We start from the raw sequence: 22,700 nt of genomic DNA, 5'->3' as shown, positions 1-22,700 counted from the left end.
CATTGCAATGTCATCAATTAAGGTTTTTTTTTTCTTCTTTTAGTGAGTATGAAATCAGGTATCGAGGTATGGTTGAAAATGAATATTTCTCTTATCAATCAGTAATTGTGATAATTATAATCATTGATAAAAGAAAAAATATATTATGTTTTGATTTTTTTTTAATTTTTAATATTGACATTTCAATAATTTACCAACTTCAACAATATGGAGAAAAAGAAAAAATACAGATAAACATTAAAAAAAAAATATAATAGTAATAATTTAATAAAACATATGAAATTATGATAATTTACTAATAAAAGAGCAACTCATCTTATGTAACATCCTACTCTTAATTACATTCACATATATATGATTAAAATAGGATGTAATATCTTAATGTTCCTATCAATAGAGTGCAACAAAAAATAAACAAACTTAAAATTAAAACATGCTAATTTATTAAACAAAATGATATAATTTTTCCTATATACAGTGTTTTAGAAACATGTACAAATCTATAATCTTTGACAAAAAAACACATAAAAAAAAATATACACACATTATATGTCTTAAAAGTTATATACATAAAATGCTCACAAATCATCATCTATATGTATGTTCTTATAGGCTTGCACACGCTTACTTTCATACCAAATCATCAAGGTGGGTACTAATATTATTACATACAAAATAAGATCTATAGTAAATAATTATTCCATAAGTATAAGTCTTTATAGCTTTATTCAAGTGAGCATGCATCAAGTCATGTACACCATATTTTAAAATCATCAATATAAGATAATTAACAGTAAACACCTCATTCTATAACTTCTTTAGCATGCATAACCCTATAATATTATAAAATAAAGAAGTAAAATTTTATGTCTAAATAATTCAAAATGATTATATGCACATGTAAAAAGCTTAGCAAATTCATCAACTTTTACTCCTCATATCATAACATATATGTGCACTCCCATATCGCATATTATCATAATATATGTGTCAACTTTTATATCGCACGTCATATTATGTACATCTACTCTCATATTGTATATCATAATAAATAAATAATTAAATAAATAATTATAATTATATATATATATATATATATATATATATATATATATATATATATACTCTCATCGCACGTTATAATATATACATACACAATCACACTATATGTTATAACACATATGCGTACTTCCATTTTGCATGTTATAATATATGCATATATACTATACATTTTCATCACAATTCATATATATATATATATATATATTACTTACAAAATATATACATTTATATTTAGTTCATGTTTAACTCATGATGATCATATCATTTGAAACATATTTTCTAAAATATATGATACATATGATAATCTATACAACCATTAATGTAAGAGCGATACACCTATCAAATTGGGAGCATAAGGTCATGGGATACCATAATTAAAAATCATACTTTTTGAATTATTTATTTATAATAATTATAGAAAAAAGATTGATAAAATCTCTTATAAAATAGGCTATACTCAATCTAAAAATTTATCAAAAATTCACCACTAGTTTTTCAACAATTCACTCTATAACTAGAACTAATTAATACAATCAAACTATTGGACAATTATGAAAAAAAAAATACTTCACTATTCTAACTAACCAAATGATGTTGAATTATCATAAATTTAGAGACATATAAAACTAAATACATACTAATTTTTTCTTAAAATAAAATCATTTGAAGGCTAAATTATCCTTTTAATTCAAATACCAACACCTATTCTATTATATTAAAACTACGTTGGGATAAAAATAACAAGATTAAAAATAAGGTAGAGATACGTGAGGTTATATTGAGATATAGTATTCAATCACATTAAGTCATATTTAATTTTTTTTCTTCTTTTACAACATCCTCAATTAAGTCTAATTTGGTTGGATGAATATGATATTTTTGGTCTAGACTCATCATTCAATTATCTCAACATTTAGTATAATACTCTTTTTAAATTTATATTTATATTTAATTTTTCATTACTTCATCCATGCCTAAATATCCTCTACATATATAATATTAAAATTTAAAGTTCATTAAGTTAGTCATGATTAAGCTCATTCAAACTTTGAGATCTATTTAAAAACGATTAAAATTCAATCACTACTTCTAGTTACTATATGTATAGACTTATTGTATTATGCTTAACATAAATATTAATACTTATATATGTCTAATCAATATTTCGTAGAAAACATATACTTCAAACTTAATTTACGATAGCATATGCTCAAATTTATGAAATATAGATATCATAAATCATATTATGAGATTAATATATATATATATATATATATATATATATATATATATATATATATATATAATTTATATTTCTATTAATATACTAGATATAATTCTAAGTGAGATTCGGGCACTATAAACAATCACAATCATTGATCATTAATAATAAGAATATAAAATTGAACCACATCAAAGAAAAAGAAATTATCACATAGCATTATACTTTCGAAAAAAAATAAATTATAGTTTTATGAACAAGCAATATAAAAAAGGTGATTTTCTGAAAAATCTCCATATTTTGTGTTTTTTCACAACCCCCTCGCTTTTGTATTTATGAAAGAGAGTTCATTTCTTTTTAAAAGTGTTTTCCATCAAAATTTAATTTTACATAAATTGGTCCAGTATTATAATGCATTTCAATAAAGCTATAGAATTTTTGGTTTATAATATTTTCTTACTAGATTTACAATGTGCTTCATTTGAGTTATAGTATTTTTTATTTGAGCTAAAAACACTATAATAACATTAAAAAAATACTGCAACTAGATATTGTTTCATTATTTTTTATTATCATTCTATTATAATAAAGTTATTATAAATATTTTATTTTTAAAAAAAGAGACTTAAATTTAAGAGAAAGTAGAATAAATAAAATTTATTATAGTTTATTTGAAATATGTCAAGATCTTTATAATTTTATCCAAAATCATTCAAATTCTCATATTAATAATTTTATAATACATTCAAATATATAGGAAAGTTGATATTATTATTTACTGAAAAATTCAATTAATTGAAATTGAGTTATAGTGTTTTGATTCAATGTCGAGAATATTAGAAGTCCATTCAAAAATATTATAACTGGATTTTTTTTTAATAAATTAAAATAAAGTATTATAAGACTCTCTAAATTATAGACCTGAATTTAAGGTTATGTAAAAAAAAATATTTGCCATATGTCAAAACATTCTTTATTTGCATTCAAAATCACTTAAGAATTCTAAAATAAAATATTTAATAAAAAATTAGTAAATATAATAAAATTAATAACTAACGTTTATTTGAATTTTAATCCCTTAATATTGACTTATATTATTTTTAGTTCATAGTTAGATACTGCAGCTGATAGTGTAAGTTTGGTCGGCGGGAAACTGAAAGATTAAATTAAAGCTATTTTGTTTGTGAGGATAGTGTAAGTTCTTTTTAGATATTTGGAAAATAAGAGGGAAAATTCAAATTTCGGGTTTTCTATAAAATCGTTTAAAAAAATAGATTACGATAAGTCGCACGGTTGCACGAAGAGACGTTGAGAGGGTAATACCGTCATTCCATCCTACATCCTCCAGCATCGAGGTCGTTACGGCGAGTCGTCCGACCCTCGAGTACTTCCATCGGTGTCTATGGACCGTCCGTTGTGAACGACATTGAATCTAACGGTGGCTGTTGCGATAGGACATGTCCATAAATGGAGCGTAGGACATGTAAAAGACCTTAAACCCCTTCCCTCGCCCTTTTAGAAGCTTTCGGGTAGGTTCCGCTGCGTCCCTCGCTTCGCTTCCGTCCTCTTCTACGCTCCTCTCTACGCCGATTCATTAGGGCTAATGCGCCCTGATCGTCGCCGCTCCTGCGGTCGCTGCGGTGGCCGTCGTGGGGAGGGCGAGGGCGAGGGCGAAGCCGCTCCTTGCTGTCGACCTCTGGGCGCCGTGCTGGGGCGGGGTGCACCCGGCGTGGCTTCTGGCGTACCGCGAACTCGTGTTCTTGGCAATGGCGTGGCTGTTTTTCCGGATGGTTCGATTCGATGGGCTCTCCTCGTTCTATTTCTACGCCCAGTGAGGATTCTTTCTGAATATTATACGATTTGCATGTTCTTCTTTTCATTACATTAATGATACATGATTTTAACAGCATATGGGATCAGAAACCGCTTTAGAAATTGATGCCATTCTATGGATTATAAAATTTTTTGAGATAGTAGCAATAAGATATGTTTTATATCATTTAAAGAGACGGCAAAGAATCAACATGAAGTAAAGCTTAAAAACACGAGCAAATAGCTTAAGTTTAGGTAAAGTGTTTGTTGCTCTCCGAATTGTATAAGAATTAGTAGTTCTTTTTTGTTGTCAGATGAATGAGATTTGATTCTCCTAATACAGATGATCGGAAGTCACTTTGAGAATTGAAGTTAATTGTGGCTTCTTATTATTATTTTGAGATGATAGAAGATATGTAAGAGTTTCCCTGATATGTATTGTTGCGTTATGAGAAACAGTGATAATCAACATGAAATAAAGCTTTGAAACATGAACAAGATAACTATATTAGATTTAATTTAGGTCAAGTATTTGATGAGCAAGATAACAATCTTTATTTTCTAATTTGGTCATATAGATAACGTCTTATTTTTCAAAACTTCTTTCATAGTTTTTGAGTAATTAATTTTTTTTAATAATTGAATTCTTGTTTCTGTCCGGGAGAAGATTATGGTATCATATTTCTTGCAACAAACTTGTAACATGCATGGATTTTGTGTTCTTTCTATTGACATGATTGGTCATTGATCTTATGCCTTTTTCTTTCTTTATTTTTTTCTTTTGTGTGTAAGAAGAAAGGGGGTTCCTTTTTATAATAACAATCATGAGTAGTGTGATAGGTAGGATCTGCTGTTTATTGCATCTTTTTCTTACCAATGTCATCTTACATTGAGTTAATTTGTTATCTATATGACTCTTTATGTCCAATTAATCTGTCTTTAGCTTGTTTATTTCAGTTGATTATTTTTGGATGAATGATTTGCAGGTGGACCTTTACATTAGTCATTGTCTATTTCATTGTATGTTTTTCCACTCTCTTTTTTATACTGGTTAAGAATATGTACTATATTTAATTTTGACACTATCATCTTCTTCTTTGAGCTGAAGAGTTTTTGTTCTAAATGTTAGCTTAGCTTGTATTTGTTGATTCTTATGTCCCGCGTAGCTGGATTCAATTCTAAGCATTTCTTATTTTCGTCTGTCTACTGTAGATGGCAACCATCATATCTGCTCATGGCTGCAGGCTTTTTTCAAAAAGACGTGTTAAACAAGATGAGGACTACAACAGATTCCCAAAAGGAGGTGTTGAACAAAACAATTCTGTGACTCTACCTATCAGAACCAACAACAACATGAACAGCAAGAAACTTATGGAAAAATAGCTGGATTTTAGGCATATGCTATGCAACTTGTCTATCGGGTTAGCATCTAAAAATATATTTCCATTATATCGCATCAAAAGTAGAATGGGGCAGTCTATGTTACTAGGAGTGTTGTGACTAGTATTCAAAGTTGCTTATAGTTTAATCATCAAATGTTTCCAGGTTTTCATGGTTATGGTCTTTGCTTCTGTCAACTGTTGCAATTTAGGATAAATTATGAAAATACTATAAGAAATTATATATTTTCTCACAACTTTCATATTAGCTTACGTCTTACCTTCTCTTACGTTTCTCAGATTGGTGTATGCAAGTATGATATAATATTAAAAAAGACATTTTACATTTGTCTCTACATGCCTGATTCCATCCAAAGTATTTGTTGTAACCAGTATATGCTTCTTGAGCCCATTACTATCTTCATCGCTTAGATAATGGTGACTTCCTGAAAGCCTGTCGATAAGTTTCTTTAAATTTCCAAAATAATTTTGTCATTGCTGTAGATCGTGCCATTTTCAGTCATAGATATGAAACTTACAGTTAGCATTCAATTAACAGACCAGTGTAGGTGCTGTAATCTTGGCAGATATCACCTTTTGGGTTCTCCTAGTACCACTTGTGTCCTCTGAACATGTTATGGTAAATTCTGTGAGTATCCTGGACTTGCATGAATAAAACATTCAATAGCAATAATCTGATTCTTGTTCAATCTAACTGGGAATTCATAGTTAATCATATCCGTCTTTAGACATTAGGAATTAATAGATTTTTTATTTCACATTTGCTTCTGGACTTCAGAGATTATATAGTGCATGTCTTCTTAAAGTTATCCATTAACTTCTTAGGGGGAATGTGGTCATCACCTTTTTACATTTGCTTTTTGAAATGGTAGAGATTGAAGTAAATCCTTCCAGACTTTCAGAAGTTTGGGGTTCATCAGATCTACTAGTTATTGCTTGGAATACTACATTCTCTTATGAATTTGGTATAGCTAGTTGTCCATAGATTTCATACTTATTCAATAATTGTGAACTTTATTTCTAGATCATATGTGATTCAGATTATATTTTCTCATTCATTCTTTTATTTATTATTTGATTCAAGTGTATTGAAGATCTGCTGCTGTGTTTTCTCTATGAATTGCTGTATTATGTTAGCTGATTATTTTCACACCCTCATAAGATAAATAAGATATTTTGTCCCTTTTTTAGTTCATCATCTAAGGGGAATTTTGGAAAAACTAAAATGACTCTTGAAGATTCCATGGAAAATGATAATATATGTAATAGAGATAGCTATTATATCCCTCAGAAGGGTTGGCCATTGATCATAACTTTTGCAAGTAAATAGTTATGCAATAATTTCTCTTTTCATTTTGATTTGATGTGATATTCTTGATTTGTTATCATCATCGGCTCAGTGTCATACATATTTGTGGATGTATCCTCGTTTACTAAGTGTTACTCTGAAAGAAACTGAAAAACGAGGATGTCATATATCTCTTGACCACATCCATGGCAAAGTGGACACCAAGCCATTTATGCTGCATCTTTCTTTAACATTACTTTCTAGTCATTTTCATGGGATTAGTTCTTGTGGAACTAATACATTTTTCAAGCTGCAAATATTAAACTTTAGGACTGAATTGATTGCTTAGCAAATATTCTAGGAAGTAACGCCATCTTTTGTGCATGTCCATATAATTGAATAGAAATGTAGGTTATAGACTGTGTGCTCTTTGTGCAAATGTTTCACCTTACGTGACAATGATCTACTGGTAATTGTTGATTTTACTTTCCGACTCCAAGATAAGCCTGCACCTTTGCAACCAGGTTTCAAGAGTTTTGAGTTATGGGTTCCCCTTTTCCTTTACATTTGACATATTCTTCAAATTCTCTGTGAAGTTGATTAGATGCCTGGCTTGGCATTGCAGTACCATCCTCTCCAGCTTTCTTGTTTAACAAAGCATATTTGATCATTGGCCTTGTGTTGATGCACCAGTAAAGCATGGCACATAATTTCAATTTATCTGTGAAGTTGATTAGTTGCCTGGCTTGGCATTGCCGGACTATCCTATCTAGCTTGCTTTTTAAACAGAGCACATTTGATCGTTGCCCTTGTTGTTGACGCACCAGTAAAGCATGGCACATAATTTGTGAGAGTTGTATAAAATTATTTACTGGGACACTTCTTCTTCCTGAACAATGTGAATAACACAAAGAATTACATAACCTAATATAGATAACGCTATTAAGTGTTGTGTTATGAAGTCTTTGCTGGACCATTTTGGCCTGCCTATAGTCTCTCTACCCAACTGGTTTCGCCCAGTCCTACCTGCTTCGTGGACCAATAATTCCAGTTGATTCGGGCAAGTAATGCCCTCTCACCAGCTGAACAGGGTTTTGGTAGTATTATTTTGGTCGAGCCAGAGGCTCCACTCCTAGTTAGAGCAGGAAAGGACCGTCACCCTCTTCCAAGCTGCCCCAGATTCCAAAGGCTGTTGGCCTGCTTAAAATTCCATGAAGGTTTGTCTGATATGTCTGGAAAAGTGAGAGCGCCAGTTGCTGTTCAGGGTTATTTTAGTTTCTGATTATTATTGTCCTATTCTGAGGATTTGGCATCGTTGTCTCTTTGTAAGCTTTTAAGGCATACTTTTTGATTATTTTCTTTTATTTTCCAACAGTAAGGGACTTTGTAGCATCTCTAGTGCACTAATGCTGCATAATGGAAGGGTTGCCACATGCATCAAGAATATACATCATTATGTTAAAGTTTTTTTGAGAAATTATGCTTCTGATGACCACTAATGCTGCATAATGGGCTTAATGCATTCTCTCAATGATGGCATGATTAAGAGATCTGTCTCATCACATGTATGAAATATGAGTAACCGGAGACTTGCATATAATTGTTACCACTCTAGGTGTTCATGGTTGCACGTAAAAATGCACATCCGACTATGAATACAATTCTCTTTTAAAGATTTGTGACATTACTTGCCACTTGATGCCTTTTCAGGTGGCCTTACCCTTTTCTGGATCTTGTTACTCCTTCCTAGGGCGCGCCTCTGGTAAGCTTAGTTCCTTGACTCTTAACGCTTTACTTCATGTCAGTTAAATCTAACGCTCACACGTATCCACCCTGCAGGTACTTTGGCATGGCACTGATACATGTCCCATTATACGGATTATATTGGTTGATAGTAAGAGCAAAGAACACGATTTGGCCAAAATTCTTTCCAGCTGCTTACTCAAGGACACACTAGTAAGTTGCAGAATAACTACTAGCTTCCATTGCTAAAAAAGTTTGGATCCATTGTAATACATACGAATCACAGGCATGCAAAACTATGCATAATGAAAGCTAACAAGACCATATTCTTTGTCGATTCTGTAACTTGACTAAAGTTTAGGTAGACACAAAATGATCTGAGAATCCTATTATTATCATATGAAACTTGAATGGTAAATTTCGGTTCCTTTCATGTGATCTAGGCTTGCATAGTGATGTTGAAAAGAATGAAGAAGATAAAGGTGGAAGTCAACAGACAATAAGCCATGTGACATTCTCAATATCTTCATATGCTGTGTTAGATAATGTGCCAATACTCGTGCTCAAAAGCCTCTAGTGATTTATGATATTAGATAAAATAGCAATTATTATACAACAGACTTTTTTCTTCGTGAAGAATGTAATGTTGCTCAACAACTCTTCCCCGTCATTAGTATTGATGATATATATTTAGAGTCCCTTATGTGTTATAGTTTTTTTTTTTTTTTGATAGGTAGTGGTGGAATAAATTAATAAATGCAGTATATTTCCTGAAAACATATTAGAATTTGTTTTCTTATGTTTCTGGGCAATTAGTCAAATCGCTAAGAATCGATGAGAACTAGTAAGTTAATTAATTTGTTTCAGTGATACATATTTAAAAAAATAATAATAATACGATTATGTAAATATCAAATAATATTATGATTTTGTTTCAGAACTAGCAAGTCTACCAATTTTTTCCTTAAGGCTTATGTCATCTCATGCACAAGAAGTGTTAATATATAGTTTTTTGTTACATGGAGGTTTCGTTTATGATACATGCACATTTGTTTCCTCATGCAGCTTTGATTGTTCTCTACAAATTTCCTTAAGCCTCCGGTCCTATATTTGCAATAAAATGAAGGATTCTTATTTTGATTTATAATATTCTGTGATTTTATTTATAAGATTTTTTAGACTTGTGCCGATTGGAGGTTTACTCAGTAAACACACGCTCTCCAGATCATTATTGTGATTTGAAATAAGGAACAGGTCAACTCATTTGAGATTGTCAACAGCTCAAGTGAATTCCAAAGTCAAATAATACGGCGAGAACAGCTCTCCAGCCTTAATGCATAGTCTAGGTTGTCAATACTTTACCAACTCATCACTAAACTCAGTTGTGAAGCTGCAATTACTAACGAAAGAACTTTCATTGAAATTAAAAGAACACAGATCGAACATAATTTGCTTAAACACTTACAACAAAATCGTGCATGGACTTGTTTTCAATGGGAAAAAGAACAAACAACATGATGCGTTGACGTTTGTGTAAACAGATGATGATGAAGAGAGGAGGCTACGGGCGATGGTTCACCACCCCACACATCTTCCTGATCTCCCCCTGGCTTCCCGTGAGCACCTCGATGTAGCCCATTCTCACCATGGCCGCTGCGAACTTGGCCGCCCAAACCGACCCCAGCTTCGCGTCCAGGCGCACCAGCCTCGCCGTCAGCCGGCTCGCCTGCAGCGTCTGATCCGAGAACAGCAACCCCCTCCGCCTCGCCAGGTTCTTGTAGTACTGGTTGTCCAGCCTGGTCGGCGTCACCGCGTCCAGCGGCACCGTCGTCGGGTCCTTGCTGGTGAAGTCCACGGTGGAAGGCGAGCATCTGCTCTTCAGGTAGGCCGCGAAGGCGGGATCCATCGACGGGTCCTGCGGATGGGTGGCGTTGAAGTTGTACAGCCGCGGCGCAAAGGCGGTGCAGTGGGCGCGGCCGATGGAGTGGGCTCCCGAAAGCGTCACCATCTCGTCCACCGACAACCCCTTCTTGGCGAAGCTGTCCCTCAGCCCGGCGGCGGTGAGGTTAGGCAAAGGGATGTTGGTTAGAGCCTCCGAGTCCAGTGACACCCTCCCGTCGCGCCTTCCGGCGGGCACAGGGTAGTCGATGCCGCCGGCCAGGTAGGCCGAGTCCCGCGCCGCGAAGGCGATGATGTCGGCGCACGACACCGTGGACGGGCAGCGTGCTTCGACGGCCGCCTTCGCTGCGTCGATCACTTCGAAGCCTCGCATGCTGGGGTTGTTTGGTGGCGCGTCCTTCTCCGCAGTGTTCCCCGGACTCGAATTCAGCAGCAACGAAGCATCACATCCCTGCAACACCCACGCACACACACAACGATGAACCTTTCGCCCTCGTATTCTACGTGCGCAAGCACTGCAATAAGAAGAGAAGAAGGGACGCCGACGTCCATGCACGTACGTACCCTAACGAAGCAGTCATGGAAGTGCATCCGGATAAGCCCAGCGGCGAGGCCGGGGTTGTTGGCCACCGCCTCACTCACGGTTCTGCGCACGATGGCCTCCGCGGACGGGCACGTCTTCCGGTAGAAACCCAAGTGGAGGGAAGCCGAAGTTGAAGAAGCCATGGCGAGGACCGCCATGAAGACGATCCAACAAGAACGAGAAACGCAACCCATCATCATCAACCTTAATCTGAAGCTTTTCTTCGCTTGAGCAAGAAAGATTTATTTGCTTGAGGGATGCCGAGCCTGCTCTCAGGGATTGCCATTTATAAGAGTCTCACCGAGACGATCATTAAATGGTTGAAAGGTGCAGGTTTACTTAGTAAACCTCCAATTGGCAGAAGCCGTTGACAATCTCAAATATGAGTCGACCTGTTCCTTGTTTCATTGACGCAAGAAAGCGTGTCTCCGTGAGTTTGGTGACATTACGTACGGATTAATAGTAATTATGCAGCTAAATAAGCTGCAATCACCGCCTACGAACACTTCCAATGTTGATGATGTCAAGGTTAAAATAGACTCGGTCATGGCTGCAAACATTTGATGTCCAACAAAATGTTCGACGTCATGTCACGTAGTGTCATATGATTCATTTGTGATGGCAATAATCTTTCGTTTCATTATAAAGCTTATGAACATAACCTAAAAAGATTAACTTAGGTCATGATAGAGTATTTGATTTAATCAACGTAGCCAAGTCCACATATTGCAAGCAAAGAACAACTTGGCCTCTGAAAATTTCACAATTATGGGCCTATTTATTAGGATTGTGATAGGTGACATCACAATCCAAATATTACCGCTTTCACCGACAAAGCGGGCACGACACCGAAGAGTGCCACGAGCTGAAGAGGCAGATTGAGGAGCTTGTCCGCAGGGGACACCTCAGTCGGTACGTCCGACAGAACGGGGATCCTTCGCCCCATCCGGAGGGCCCCGTGGAGCGCCACATCGATGTGATCACTGGAGGCCCGGTGGCCGGAGGGACCAGTATGTCCGGGAGGAAGGCATACGCCTGTTTCGCAAGGGTCGATGCTCTCCAACGCGGTCCCAACCCCGAGGTCACGTTCCCTCCCGAGGACGTTGTACGACCAGAGCATGATGACGCGCTTGTGATAACGACACGAATTGCTAATGCCCAGGTGAGAAGGATCATGATCGACACCGGGAGCTCAGCTGACGTGCTCTATCTTGATGCCTTCCAGAAGCTTGGGCTAGCCAAGGAGTCCTTGAAGCCTATCTGCTCAGCGCTCACAGGATTCACCGGCGACTCAATCTCCCCGGTGGGGGCGGTCACCTTGCCTCTAACCTTGGGAGCGCTACCCAGGATGAAGACGGTGATGTCCACTTTCTTAGTGGTGGATCTACCCACTGCCTACAATGCCATCCTGGGCCGCCCCACCCTCAATAGGATCAGAGCTGTGGTCTCCACCTACCACCAGACGGTAAAGTTCCCAACCCACGCCGGGACAGGGGAAGCCCCCAAGAGTCTAGACGATGCTACCTGATCGTGGTTTTGTTACACAAAAGGGCGAAGACCGACCAACCTCTGGAGGACCCGAGAGAAAAGAAGCGGCCGATGCCACATCCTGAGCCGACGATGCCCACTTGCGACGTGCCATTGTTGAAGGATCAGCCGGATCGGACGGTTAGGGTCGGGTTGGAACTCCCCGAGCAAGAGCGGGAGAGGCTCGTCGGTTTCTTGCAGGAGAACGCCGACGTCTTCGCCTGGTCGCCATCCGACATGACGGGTGTTGACCCGGTGACTGCCCAGCATCACCTGAACATACTACCTGATGCCCGGCCGGTAAAACAAAAACCACGACGCCAGGCCCCAGACAGGCAACTGGCCGTCTGCGAGGAGGTGGAACAACTCTTAGTGGCAGGCTTGATAGAAGAAATCAAGTACCCACTGTGGCTATCTAATGTAGTTCTGGTAAAAAAACCTAACGGGAGCTGAAGGATGTGTGTTGACGACACTAGTCTCAACCGTGCATGCCCAAAAGATTGCTATCCCCTCCCGAGGATCGATCAACTAGTCGACGCAACGGCCAGGCACTCCCGCCTATCGTTCCTGGATGCCTTCTCCAGCTACAACCAGATCAGAATGGCGCCCCAGGACCAAGAGCACATGGCATTCATCACCAATCTAGGGGTGTATTTCTACAAAGTCATGTCATTTGGACTGAAAAACACAGGTGCTACCTATCAGAGAGCCGTGAACAAAATGTTTGCCCCACAGATTGGGCGGAACGTCGAGGTCTATGTTGACGACATGATCATGAAAAGTCGCAGGGCAGCAGACCACCTCACCGACTTGGCCGAGACATTCTCCACGCTACGAAGGCATAGCCTACGACTAAACCCGGCGAAATGCGTTTTTGGCGTCAGCTCGGGAAATTTCCTCGGATTCATCGTGCATGAAAGAGGAATCGACGTGAATCCGGAAAAGGTTCGGGATATCATCAACATGCAGGCCCCTCGGACAATCAAGGACTTGCAGCAACTAAACGAAAGGCTTGCTGCCTTATCTCGATTTCTATCCCGGTCGGGTGATCGCTGCCTCCCCTTCTTCCGAGCATTGAAGAACCCGAAGGACTTCCAATGGATGGAGCAGTGTAAAAAGGCTTTCGGACAAGTCAAGCAACACCTGGCCAACCTCCCCCACCTTGCCTCGGTCGCTTTCAGGGAAAAGCTCAGTATTTATTTAGCCGCCTCCCAGCACGCGGTCAGCTCCGTCCTGACCAAAGAGGCCTCTAGGGAGCAACTACCGGTCTACTACATTAGCCATGTCCTGAATGGGCTCGAGGAGCGGTATCCGCCAATCGAGAAGCTCGCTTTGGCGCTCGTGCTGGCATCCCGGAAGCTACGCCCCTACTTCCAGGCTCATCCGATTGAGGTAATCACCGACCAACCGTTCCGACAGGTTCTTTCTAAATTTGATATCTCAGGACGGCTCCTCAAGTGGTTGGTAGAACTCGGAGAATTCGACATACGTTACATACTGAAGACTGCAGTCAAAGCCCAATCTGTGGCCGACTTCATCGCGGAACTTGTCCAGAACGAGAATGGAAGTTCCGAGCAGCCATAGGAGGCGTGGTTACTACACGTGGATGGCTTGGCTACCTCAAGTAGCGCAGGCGTTGGATTGGTACTCTCGACCCCCGACGGACGCTCGTTCGAACGCTCCTTCCGCTTCGGGTTCCGAGCAACCAATAATGAAGCCGAATACGAGGCGCTCTTGGCAGGACTCAAGCTGGCCCTCGAGATGCAGTTGGATGCCGTCCACGTCTTCACCGACTCGCAGCTCGTGGCTGAGCAACTCGGCGGTGGGTACGAGGCCAGGGAACTGACCATGGCGACGTACTTGGCGGAGGTAAAAAGCCTAGCCTCCAATTTCTCTTACTTTACGATATCCAGGGTGCCGAGGAGCCAAAACGAATGAGCCGACGAGTTGGCGAAGCTGGCCTCGGGGCCGGACCACAGAAACCACTCCGAGGTTAGAGAGCTCCCATTATGCGCTATCTCATTTTCGGCTATAGCTCCCACCGACACGTGCGCCACGTGCGTACAAGAGATGTTGCTCTTCAAACGCGACGGGATTCTTCCCGACGACAAGGCCGCGGCTCAGCGCATTCGCCGAACGTAGGCATGGTACTCCGAGGTAAACGGACGGCTCTACAAGCGGTCCTTCTCGCAACCTCTGCTACGGTGCCTCAAGCCGGAAGAAGCTCAAACGATCCTGGCCGAGGTCCATGAGGGGATTTGTGGAGAGCATATCGCTGGTCGGACCTTGGCCTTCAAGATCCTTCGCCAAGGATACTACTGGCCTACCATGTCCCAAGACGCGAGATCCTACGTATGGCGGTGCGGTCCATGCCAGAGGCATGCCCGAATCCCCCGGCAGCCGGCGGTTCCCCTAACCCCCATTGACTGTGCGTGGCCATTTGCACAATGGGGATTGGACCTCCTCGGCCCTTTCCCACCAGCCTCGGGGCAACGACGATACATCATCGTGGGCGTAGATTACTTCACCAAGTGGACATAGGCCGAGCCACTAGCAACGATCACGGAGCGACAAGTGGAGAAATTCGTTTGGAAAAACATCGTGACCCGGTTCGGCTTGCTCGAAGCCATCATCACGGACAATGGATCCCAGTTCACCAGTGCAAGATTCCAGGAGTTTTGCATGACCTACGGGATTCAACTGAAGTTCAGCTTCGTGGCCCATCCCCAAACAAACGGGTTGGCCGAAGTAACCAATCGATCTATTCTGGACGGACTCAGGAGAAGGGTGTCTGTGGCCCGATCGGCTTGGGTGGATGAGCTCCCTAGTATCTTGTGGTCCCTGCGGACCACCCCCAAGACCGCAACCGGAGAGTCCCCCTACAGCCTCTCATTTGGGACCGAGGCTGTCTTGCCCCCCGAAAGGGTTTTCCCTACTTCGCGAGATGGTGACCTACGACGAAGGAGTATCGGCCCAAGGACTACGAGCCGATCTTGACCTGCTCGAGGAACGACGTGTTGACGCACACTTGAAGGACCTCTCTTACAAGAGGGTCATCGCTAGAGTCTATAACCGAAGGGTACGACCTCGACCAATTAAGCTAGGTGACTTGGTCTTACGCAATGCCGAAGTCAGTGACCTGACCAGAACGCGTGGTAAGTTAGCTCCCAGTTGGGAAGGTCCTTACCGAGTGATCGACGTTGTTGGGGTCGGTACATACAGACTCACGACAATGCAGGGACAACCCTTGCCAAGAACTTGGAATGCATAAAACCTCAAAAGGTTTTTTCCGTAATACGACGGACAGAGACTTGACAAAAAGTCACAGTTGTGCTATTGCATTAGATGACACATTACAACACCTGAACAACAAGATAGAAAAGAAAAAGGAAACTACAAAAGCGATTACATTATTTCTCAAGAGCGTCGACGCTGTCGTCAAATGGGACTTCATCGGGCATGTCAACGCTCATATCCTCAGGGAAGGAGTCGAAAGGATCATCCGCAACCTCAAGGTCAGGATAGCGCGCTTGGAAGCGGGCTAGAGCTATCCGGTACCCATATTCGTACGAGACCCACCCAGTCCGAACCAAGCCAAGCTAGAAGCCCGATGACTCTTTGTAGTCCTCGATCAACTTCTTGTCCTTTGCCGGCCTCTCACGGATCTCGACAGCGAGGGCCTCGAAAGCTCCCCGCACCTCGGCGCGCGCCTCCTCCAACCTCCGAATCAACTCGAATGACTCCCCCCTCGCTGTACGGGCTTCGACCAGTGACGCCTTCAAATGCGTCTGGGTCTCCTTGTTTTGCTCCTCGGCCACCTTGAGCTCGGATCGGAGGCATGTCGCCTCCGCATCCAGATCCGAGGCGCGCTACTCAGCCACCGCGACCGCCTCAGGAGCCGCCCCGGCGTGGACCTCTTCGATCTGCTTCCGGAGCTCGGCGTTGCGGTCGCTCAAAATACCAATGACCCGCCCTGCATCGCGAACACGGTCCATCAGCGCCGCAGCATAATGATTGCCCTGTAGGAGAGCGAGTTAGGAAGGAACTACCTAAACACATACGGCCAAACTGGGGCTGTGACGCTTACCCACAGCAGTGACTTGGCAGACTTGCCAAGAAGGGTTTTGGAGGGCAGTGTGTATAGATCCCGAGCTATGTCGGGATGAAGCCCCCCGCGGACAAACCAGGCCACGGAGTCCCCGTCGGCCCACACCCGGCTACCTCGGGTAAAGCCTTCCCAACAGCCCACCAGCGGGTCGAAAGCTTGGCCTTGTGGGAGATCGCCCATTACCCGCGTCTGGTAGGGCTCGTCCTCCCCCCCGGCCGAAAGGTGGCAAAGATCGCGGATGGAAGGCTCGCGAGGCGCCTTCCCTGCCGCCTCCCTACTAGTGCCAGCCTCCCCTCTCCTGAGGCTTCTCCCAACGCGGCCGGCCGGCACGGCGACGGCTCCTGCTGCTTGGGTTGCGGCCGCCTTAAAGGCCTTTGTCGCGGAAGTCTTCGTCCTCTTCCGAGGCCGACCAGCCTCGATGTCCACTGGTACCTCCCTCGAGCCGACCCTCGCCTCGGTTGGCGAACGAGTGGATGGGGACGACGAAGCTTTACCCCCGCACAAGGCTCGGAGATTCACCATTTCTGCATGAAGATACCAACATTGGTTAATTAGCTGAATAACCCCCAACGAAAAGCCCAAAAACTACCCCTTATGGCATACCTCTCGAGCTCCCGACGCTCCTCATCGACCAAAGCCGGGGCGGTGTTGTCAATTGCGCGCACCGCCCACTGGAGCCCGAAACCCCAATCCTCCGAGCGACGGATGAAAAAGAAACGCTCTTTCCACCCCTTATTACTGGAAGGAGCCTCGCTAACCCGGAAGCCCGTTCGGGCAGACAAATAGTACCCACCCGACCCCTTGGAAAGACGAAAGCAAGAAAGGAATAGGGACCGGGTCGGGGTGATGTTGGCGTAGTGGCACTCCCCTAGGAACGCCACCAGATAGCGCCAGGAGTTAAGCGCCATCTGAGACGGGGAAATGCGCCAACACAAAATGCATGAAGCAATAATGAGATGCAAGGGGAGACGTAGCCCGGCCTCGAAAGCATCGAGGGTAAGGGCGAAACCCTTAGGAATTGGGTCGTACGCTCGCTGGCTGGGCTCTGGGGCGAGAAGGACGAATTCCTCCGAGATGTCGTAGTGATCTCAGAGGCGATCGAGCAACGACTCGTTCATGGTGGAATCGAGATCGTGCGGCCACATCAGAGTCTCTAGGGCCCGGGTTGCTTTTTCGTCGGACGACGAATTGGGGCTCGATGGAGTCACCATTTTTTCGACTTTACCCGAAGCCGGGGGTGGAGATGAAGGGGAACGGGAAGAGGACGCCATCCTTACTAACATTTAGTGAGAGAAGGAAAATGGTCGATGCGAACGAAACGATGAAGTCCGAAGCAGCGGAACAAAAACGAGCAAGACCATCGGGGGACCAACTGCATGCTACTTATAAACAAAATCCCGCCAAAACAGCGACCCTTCCTCTCCTGAAGCATGTCACGTCGGGCTGGCCAAACATCATTCCACCTTAAATATGGCTTGATGCGGCGGCAAACAGGTGCGCTACGCGTGGCAACCAACGGGCTTGAAGCACCGCCCTTCTCGAAAACTGGCGATTCCCGAAAGGGTTCGTCCCCTGGACTCCCGCTAAAACTAAAGGCTGCCTGGCCACTTGCGCCTCCCGCAGCGCAACACAAACATAGCCAAAGTAACTCCTCGGCCGCAGCCCGCCTGCGTCGTGCCCCTCGTTCTCATGATGCCCGAGACCACACCTGCGCGGCTTGCCCGCCTGCGTCGTACTCCTCGGTCTCATGATGTCCGAGACCACACCTACGCGGCCTGCTCGCCCAAGTCTGACTCCTCGGCCGCAGCCCTCCTGCGTCGTGCCCCTTGGTCTCATGATGCCCGAGACCACACCTGCGCGACCTGCCCACCCAAGTCCAGCTCCTCGACCCCACGCTGCCCGAAAGCCACCACTACCACCAGCCCTCATCAATTGCCAAGCTCCACGATTCCCACACCCCCGGAACTTAGAGCCGAAGCCATGCCTCGAACCCCTCTTGCGACAACCAACGCATGGCTTCCTTTGGGGCGGGGAGTGTGATGAGGGTAATAATTATGATAAGACTCGCATGACATCAGCAGGCCTAGATGACGCCCTGATGAGGATACTAATTACGATAAGACTCGGCTGACGTCACCTATGACACCTCAAGCCTCGATCGACCCGACAGCCCTTGGTCAAACGGACCAGAACACCCGCCGAGGCGCATTAACGCCCCGCTCAGGCTTGGTCCGTTACGCCACGCCAACACCGATGTCAGACGCTACCAGCCTGCCCCCTGCAAGCGGGCACATCAGGAAACAGTAAGCTTCCCTATAAATACCCTCGTATTCTAAACGGGAAGGAGAGGGGGAGAGACCAAAAAAGACTTCTTCATCTGAAATCCCCTTCACATCAACTAACTTGATTGTCGGAGGGGTCGGGTCTAGCCTCCCGACCCGATCTGTGTGCAGGGACGACTCCCATCGCGTGCCCAGACGAAGAGCCCCCTCCCAAAGGAAACGGCTGACCCACCGTAATCGACCACCTCGGCAGTCTCAAAGGTCGTTCTAGGAAGATCCCTAATTATTCGGACCCGAATTTAGCCGCGTCGATCCCGAGGCCACAGCTTAAGGTTGTTTACTCTAACAGATCTCATGTCATTTTCTTTCTTTTTGTGTGTAAGAAGAAAGGGGGTTCCTTTTAATAATAACAATCATGAGTAGTGTGATAGGTAGGATCTGCCGAAGTAAAATCGCTAAGAATCGATGAGAACTAGTAAGTTAATTAATTTGTTTCAGAGATACATATTTTAAAAAATATTATTATGATTATGTAAATATCAAATAATACAAATAAAATTATGATTATGTTTCAGAACTAGCAAGTCTACCAATTTTTCCTTAAGGCTTATGTCATCTCATGCACAAGTAGTGTTAATATATAGTTTTTTGTTACATGGAGGTTTCGTTTATGATACATGAACATTTGTTTCCTCATGCAGCTTTGATTGTTCTCTACAAATTTCCTTAAGCCTCCGGTCCTATATTTGCAATAAAATGAAGGATTCTTATTTCGAAACCTGAACCATATAATATTCTGTGATTTGATTTATAAGATTTTTTAGACTTGTGCCGATTGGAGGTTTACTCAGTAAACACACGCTCTCCAGATCATTATTGTGATTTGAAATAAGGAACAGGTCAACTCATTTGAGATTGTCAACAGCTCAAGTGACTTCCAAAGTCAAATAATACGGCGAGAACAGCTCTCCAGCCTTAATGCTTAGCCTAGGTTGTCAATGCTTTACCAACTCATCACTAAACTCAGTTGTGAAGCTGCAATTACTAACGAAAGAACTTTCATTGAAATTAAAAGAACACAGATCGAACATAATTTGCTTAAACACTTACAACAAAATCGTGCATGGACTTGTTTTCAATGGGAAAAAGAACTAACAAAATGATGCGTTGACATTTGTGCAAACATATGATGAAGAGAAGAGGCTAAGGGCGATTGTTCACCACCCCACACATCTTCCTGATCTCCCCCTGGCTTCCCGTGAGCACCTCGATGTGGCCCATTCTCACCATGGCCGCTGCGAACTTGGCCGCCCAAACCGACCCCAGCTTCGCGTCCAGGCGCACCAGCCTCGCCGTCAGCCGGCTCGCCTGCAGCGTCTGATCCGAGAACAGCAACCCCCTCCGCTTCGCCAGGTTCTTGTAGTACTGGTTGTCCAGCCTTCTCGGCGTCACCGCGTCCAACGGCACCGTCGTCGGGTCCTTGCTGGTGAAGTCCACAGTGGAAGGCGAGCATCTGCTCTTCAGGTAGGCCGCGAAGGCGGGATCCATCGACGGGTCCTGCGTATGGGTGGCGTTGAAGTTGTACAGCCGCGGCGCAAAGGCGGTACAGTGGGCGCGGCCGATGGAGTGGGCTCCCGAAAGCGTCACCATCTCGTCCACCGACAACCCCTTCTTGGCGAAGCTGTCCCTCAGCCCGGCGGCGGTGAGGTTAGGCAAGGGGATGTTGGTTAGAGCCTCCGAGTCCAGTGACACCCTCCCGTCGCGCCTTCCGGCGGGCACAGGGTAGTCGATGCCGCCGGCCAGGTAGGCCGAGTCCCGCGCCGCGAAGGCGATGATGTCGGCGCACGACACCGTGGACGGGCAGCGTGCTTCGACGGCCGCCTTCGCTGCGTCGATCACTTCGAAGCCTCGCATGCTGGGGTTGTTTGGTGGCGCGTCCTTCTCCGCAGTGTTCCCCGGACTCGAATTCAGCAGCAACGAAGCATCACATCCCTGCAACACCCACGCACACACACAACGATGAACCTTTCGCCCTCGTATTCTACGTGCGCAAGCACTGCAATAAGAAGAGAAGAAGGGACGCCGACGTCCATGCACGTACGTACCCTAACGAAGCAGTCATGGAAGTGCATCCGGATAAGCCCAGCGGCGAGGCCGGGGTTGTTGGCCACCGCCTCACTCACGGTTCTGCGCACGATGGCCTCCGCGGACGGGCACGTCTTCCGGTAGAAACCCAAGTGGAGGGAAGCCGAAGTTGAAGAAGCCATGGCGAGGACCGCCATGAAGACGATCCAACAAGAACGAGAAACGCAACCCATCATCATCAACCTTAATCTGAAGCTTTTCTTCGCTTGAGCAAGAAAGATTTATTTGCTTGAGGGATGCCGAGCCTGCTCTCAGGGATTGCCATTTATAAGAGTCTCACCGAGACGATCATTAAATGGTTGAAAGGTGCAGGTTTACTTAGTAAACCTCCAATTGGCAGAAGCCGTTGACAATCTCAAATATGAGTCGACCTGTTCCTTGTTTCATTGACGCAAGAAAGCGTGTCTCCGTGAGTTTGGTGACATTACGTACGGATTAATAGTAATTATGCAGCTAAATAAGCTGCAATCACCGCCTACGAACACTTCCAATGTTGATGATGTCAAGGTTAAAATAGACTCGGTCATGGCTGCAAACATTTGATGTCCAACAAAATGTTCGACGTCATGTCACGTAGTGTCATATGATTCATTTGTGATGGCAATAATCTTTCGTTTCATTATAAAGCTTATGAACATAACCTAAAAAGATTAACTTAGGTCATGATAGAGTATTTGATTTAATCAACGTAGCCAAGTCCACATATTGCAAGCAAAGAACAACTTGGCCTCTGAAAATTTCACACTTATGGGCCTATTTATTAGGATTGTGAGAGGTGACATCACATCTAGAGGTGTTCAAAGATGACCGAGTCATTTAAGGAGCAAATTTTTAATAGGTCACCGAGTCATGGAAGAAACTTTCTTGCATGATTTACTCTACATAAACAAGAATATTCATTATTGTATTCCCAATATTGGTGAGACAAATACAATAGCGAGTAAGTTTACCGTTCTAAGCTATCATTTAAGTCATATAATTAAAATATTTTTTATTTATTTATATTATAAATAAGTGTTAAAGATGGAATTTACATCTATAAATAACGATAAGTTTTTTCATCAATTAAGTTAGTTCAAATCTCTAAAATTTTAGTTTAACCCCTGGAGACCCTATGGATTCTTGATTTGATCCAACTAAATGGCTGGACATAGTATCTAAATATTATTTTTATAATATTCTAGATTAGAAAGAATGATATTAGTGAGAAAATTATCTTCAAAAATTCACTCATATTCCTTAAGGAGTTCATTCATAGTAGTAACTACTTGTCTCGCACCTTATTAATCATGTCTGATGATTGTCAAAAGTGAATTTTTTACTTCTTACGTATTTTATTTGAATGGAACTTCTGGTCTCAACTTTAAATTTTGCTGATTAAAAGATGACATGTTGATACGTGATATCATATATTTTAATGTTTTTCAAAAACATAACCTCTCGAGTAATAATCTCATTCTACGACTTCTTCATTTATGAAGTTCATGGGCGATTCTATCTTCCTTTTTAGGACCATGAACCTACACATCATATTCGGTGAACAATCATGTTCCAAAATAATAATAACTAAGTTTATGATGGTCGACATTCACTCGACGTAAAACATGATCATAGGTCGATCCACACTCA

General features: G+C 42.9%; 4 protein-coding genes and 1 long non-coding RNA gene across 5 annotated transcripts; 2 read left to right on the top strand and 3 right to left on the bottom strand.

The window, feature by feature from the left end:
- Window positions 1-5,315: 5,315 nt before the first annotated feature.
- Window positions 5,316-8,731, top strand: LOC135627653 (uncharacterized). The gene is made up of 3 exons (XR_010492663.1): window positions 5,316-5,517; window positions 8,495-8,546; window positions 8,624-8,731. It is a non-coding gene; the product is annotated as an uncharacterized LOC135627653 (long non-coding RNA).
- A 1,192-nt stretch (window positions 8,732-9,923) lies between these two features.
- On the bottom strand, window positions 9,924-11,276 carry LOC135627516 (peroxidase 5-like). Its single transcript, XM_065133643.1, has 2 exons — window positions 10,991-11,276; window positions 9,924-10,877 (listed from the first exon to the last, which is right to left on the bottom strand). Exons 1-2 carry the CDS (start codon window positions 11,207-11,209, stop codon window positions 10,089-10,091), a joined length of 1,008 nt encoding a protein of 335 aa, XP_064989715.1. The 5' UTR covers window positions 11,210-11,276; the 3' UTR covers window positions 9,924-10,088.
- Window positions 11,277-11,477: 201 nt separating this feature from the next.
- LOC135626300 (uncharacterized) lies at window positions 11,478-12,537 on the top strand. Its single transcript, XM_065131507.1, has 2 exons — window positions 11,478-11,537; window positions 11,806-12,537. The coding sequence occupies exons 1-2, from the start codon at window positions 11,478-11,480 to the stop codon at window positions 12,535-12,537; spliced, it is 792 nt and encodes a 263-aa protein (XP_064987579.1).
- Window positions 12,538-15,847: 3,310 nt separating this feature from the next.
- LOC135627113 (uncharacterized) lies at window positions 15,848-17,402 on the bottom strand. The gene is made up of 3 exons (XM_065133077.1): window positions 17,248-17,402; window positions 16,624-17,168; window positions 15,848-16,555 (listed from the first exon to the last, which is right to left on the bottom strand). The coding sequence occupies exons 1-3, from the start codon at window positions 17,270-17,272 to the stop codon at window positions 16,406-16,408; spliced, it is 720 nt and encodes a 239-aa protein (XP_064989149.1). The 5' UTR covers window positions 17,273-17,402; the 3' UTR covers window positions 15,848-16,405.
- Window positions 17,403-19,953: 2,551 nt separating this feature from the next.
- LOC135627485 (peroxidase 5-like) lies at window positions 19,954-21,317 on the bottom strand. The gene is made up of 2 exons (XM_065133601.1): window positions 21,032-21,317; window positions 19,954-20,918 (listed from the first exon to the last, which is right to left on the bottom strand). Exons 1-2 carry the CDS (start codon window positions 21,248-21,250, stop codon window positions 20,130-20,132), a joined length of 1,008 nt encoding a protein of 335 aa, XP_064989673.1. The 5' UTR covers window positions 21,251-21,317; the 3' UTR covers window positions 19,954-20,129.
- Window positions 21,318-22,700: the final 1,383 nt, after the last annotated feature.

Source organism: Musa acuminata, chromosome BXJ2-11, assembly GCF_036884655.1.
Source record: "Musa acuminata AAA Group cultivar baxijiao chromosome BXJ2-11, Cavendish_Baxijiao_AAA, whole genome shotgun sequence".
Lineage (NCBI taxonomy): Eukaryota > Viridiplantae > Streptophyta > Magnoliopsida > Zingiberales > Musaceae > Musa > Musa acuminata.
The sequence above is the reverse complement of the archived record's forward strand: the minus strand, read 5'-3'. Positions and strand labels throughout refer to the sequence as shown.

Bases quoted from the DNA above. Each gene is read 5' to 3' on its own strand.
- LOC135627516 (XM_065133643.1), bottom strand. From the start codon at position 11,209: ATGATGATGGGTTGCGTTTCTCGTTCTTGTTGGATCGTCTTCATGGCG. The intron at 10,878-10,990 runs GTACGTACGTGC...TGGGTGTTGCAG, and splicing joins TCCATGACTGCTTCGTTAGG to GGATGTGATGCTTCGTTGCT.
- LOC135626300 (XM_065131507.1), top strand. From the start codon at position 11,478: ATGCAGCTAAATAAGCTGCAATCACCGCCTACGAACACTTCCAATGTT. The intron at 11,538-11,805 runs GTTAAAATAGAC...GGATTGTGATAG, and splicing joins CCAATGTTGATGATGTCAAG to GTGACATCACAATCCAAATA.
- LOC135627113 (XM_065133077.1), bottom strand. From the start codon at position 17,272: ATGAGGAGCGTCGGGAGCTCGAGAG. The intron at 17,169-17,247 runs GTATGCCATAAG...ATCTTCATGCAG, and splicing joins GAGCGTCGGGAGCTCGAGAG to AAATGGTGAATCTCCGAGCC. The intron at 16,556-16,623 runs GTAAGCGTCACA...GCTCTCCTACAG, and splicing joins CTGCCAAGTCACTGCTGTGG to GGCAATCATTATGCTGCGGC.
- LOC135627485 (XM_065133601.1), bottom strand. From the start codon at position 21,250: ATGATGATGGGTTGCGTTTCTCGTTCTTGTTGGATCGTCTTCATGGCG. The intron at 20,919-21,031 runs GTACGTACGTGC...TGGGTGTTGCAG, and splicing joins TCCATGACTGCTTCGTTAGG to GGATGTGATGCTTCGTTGCT.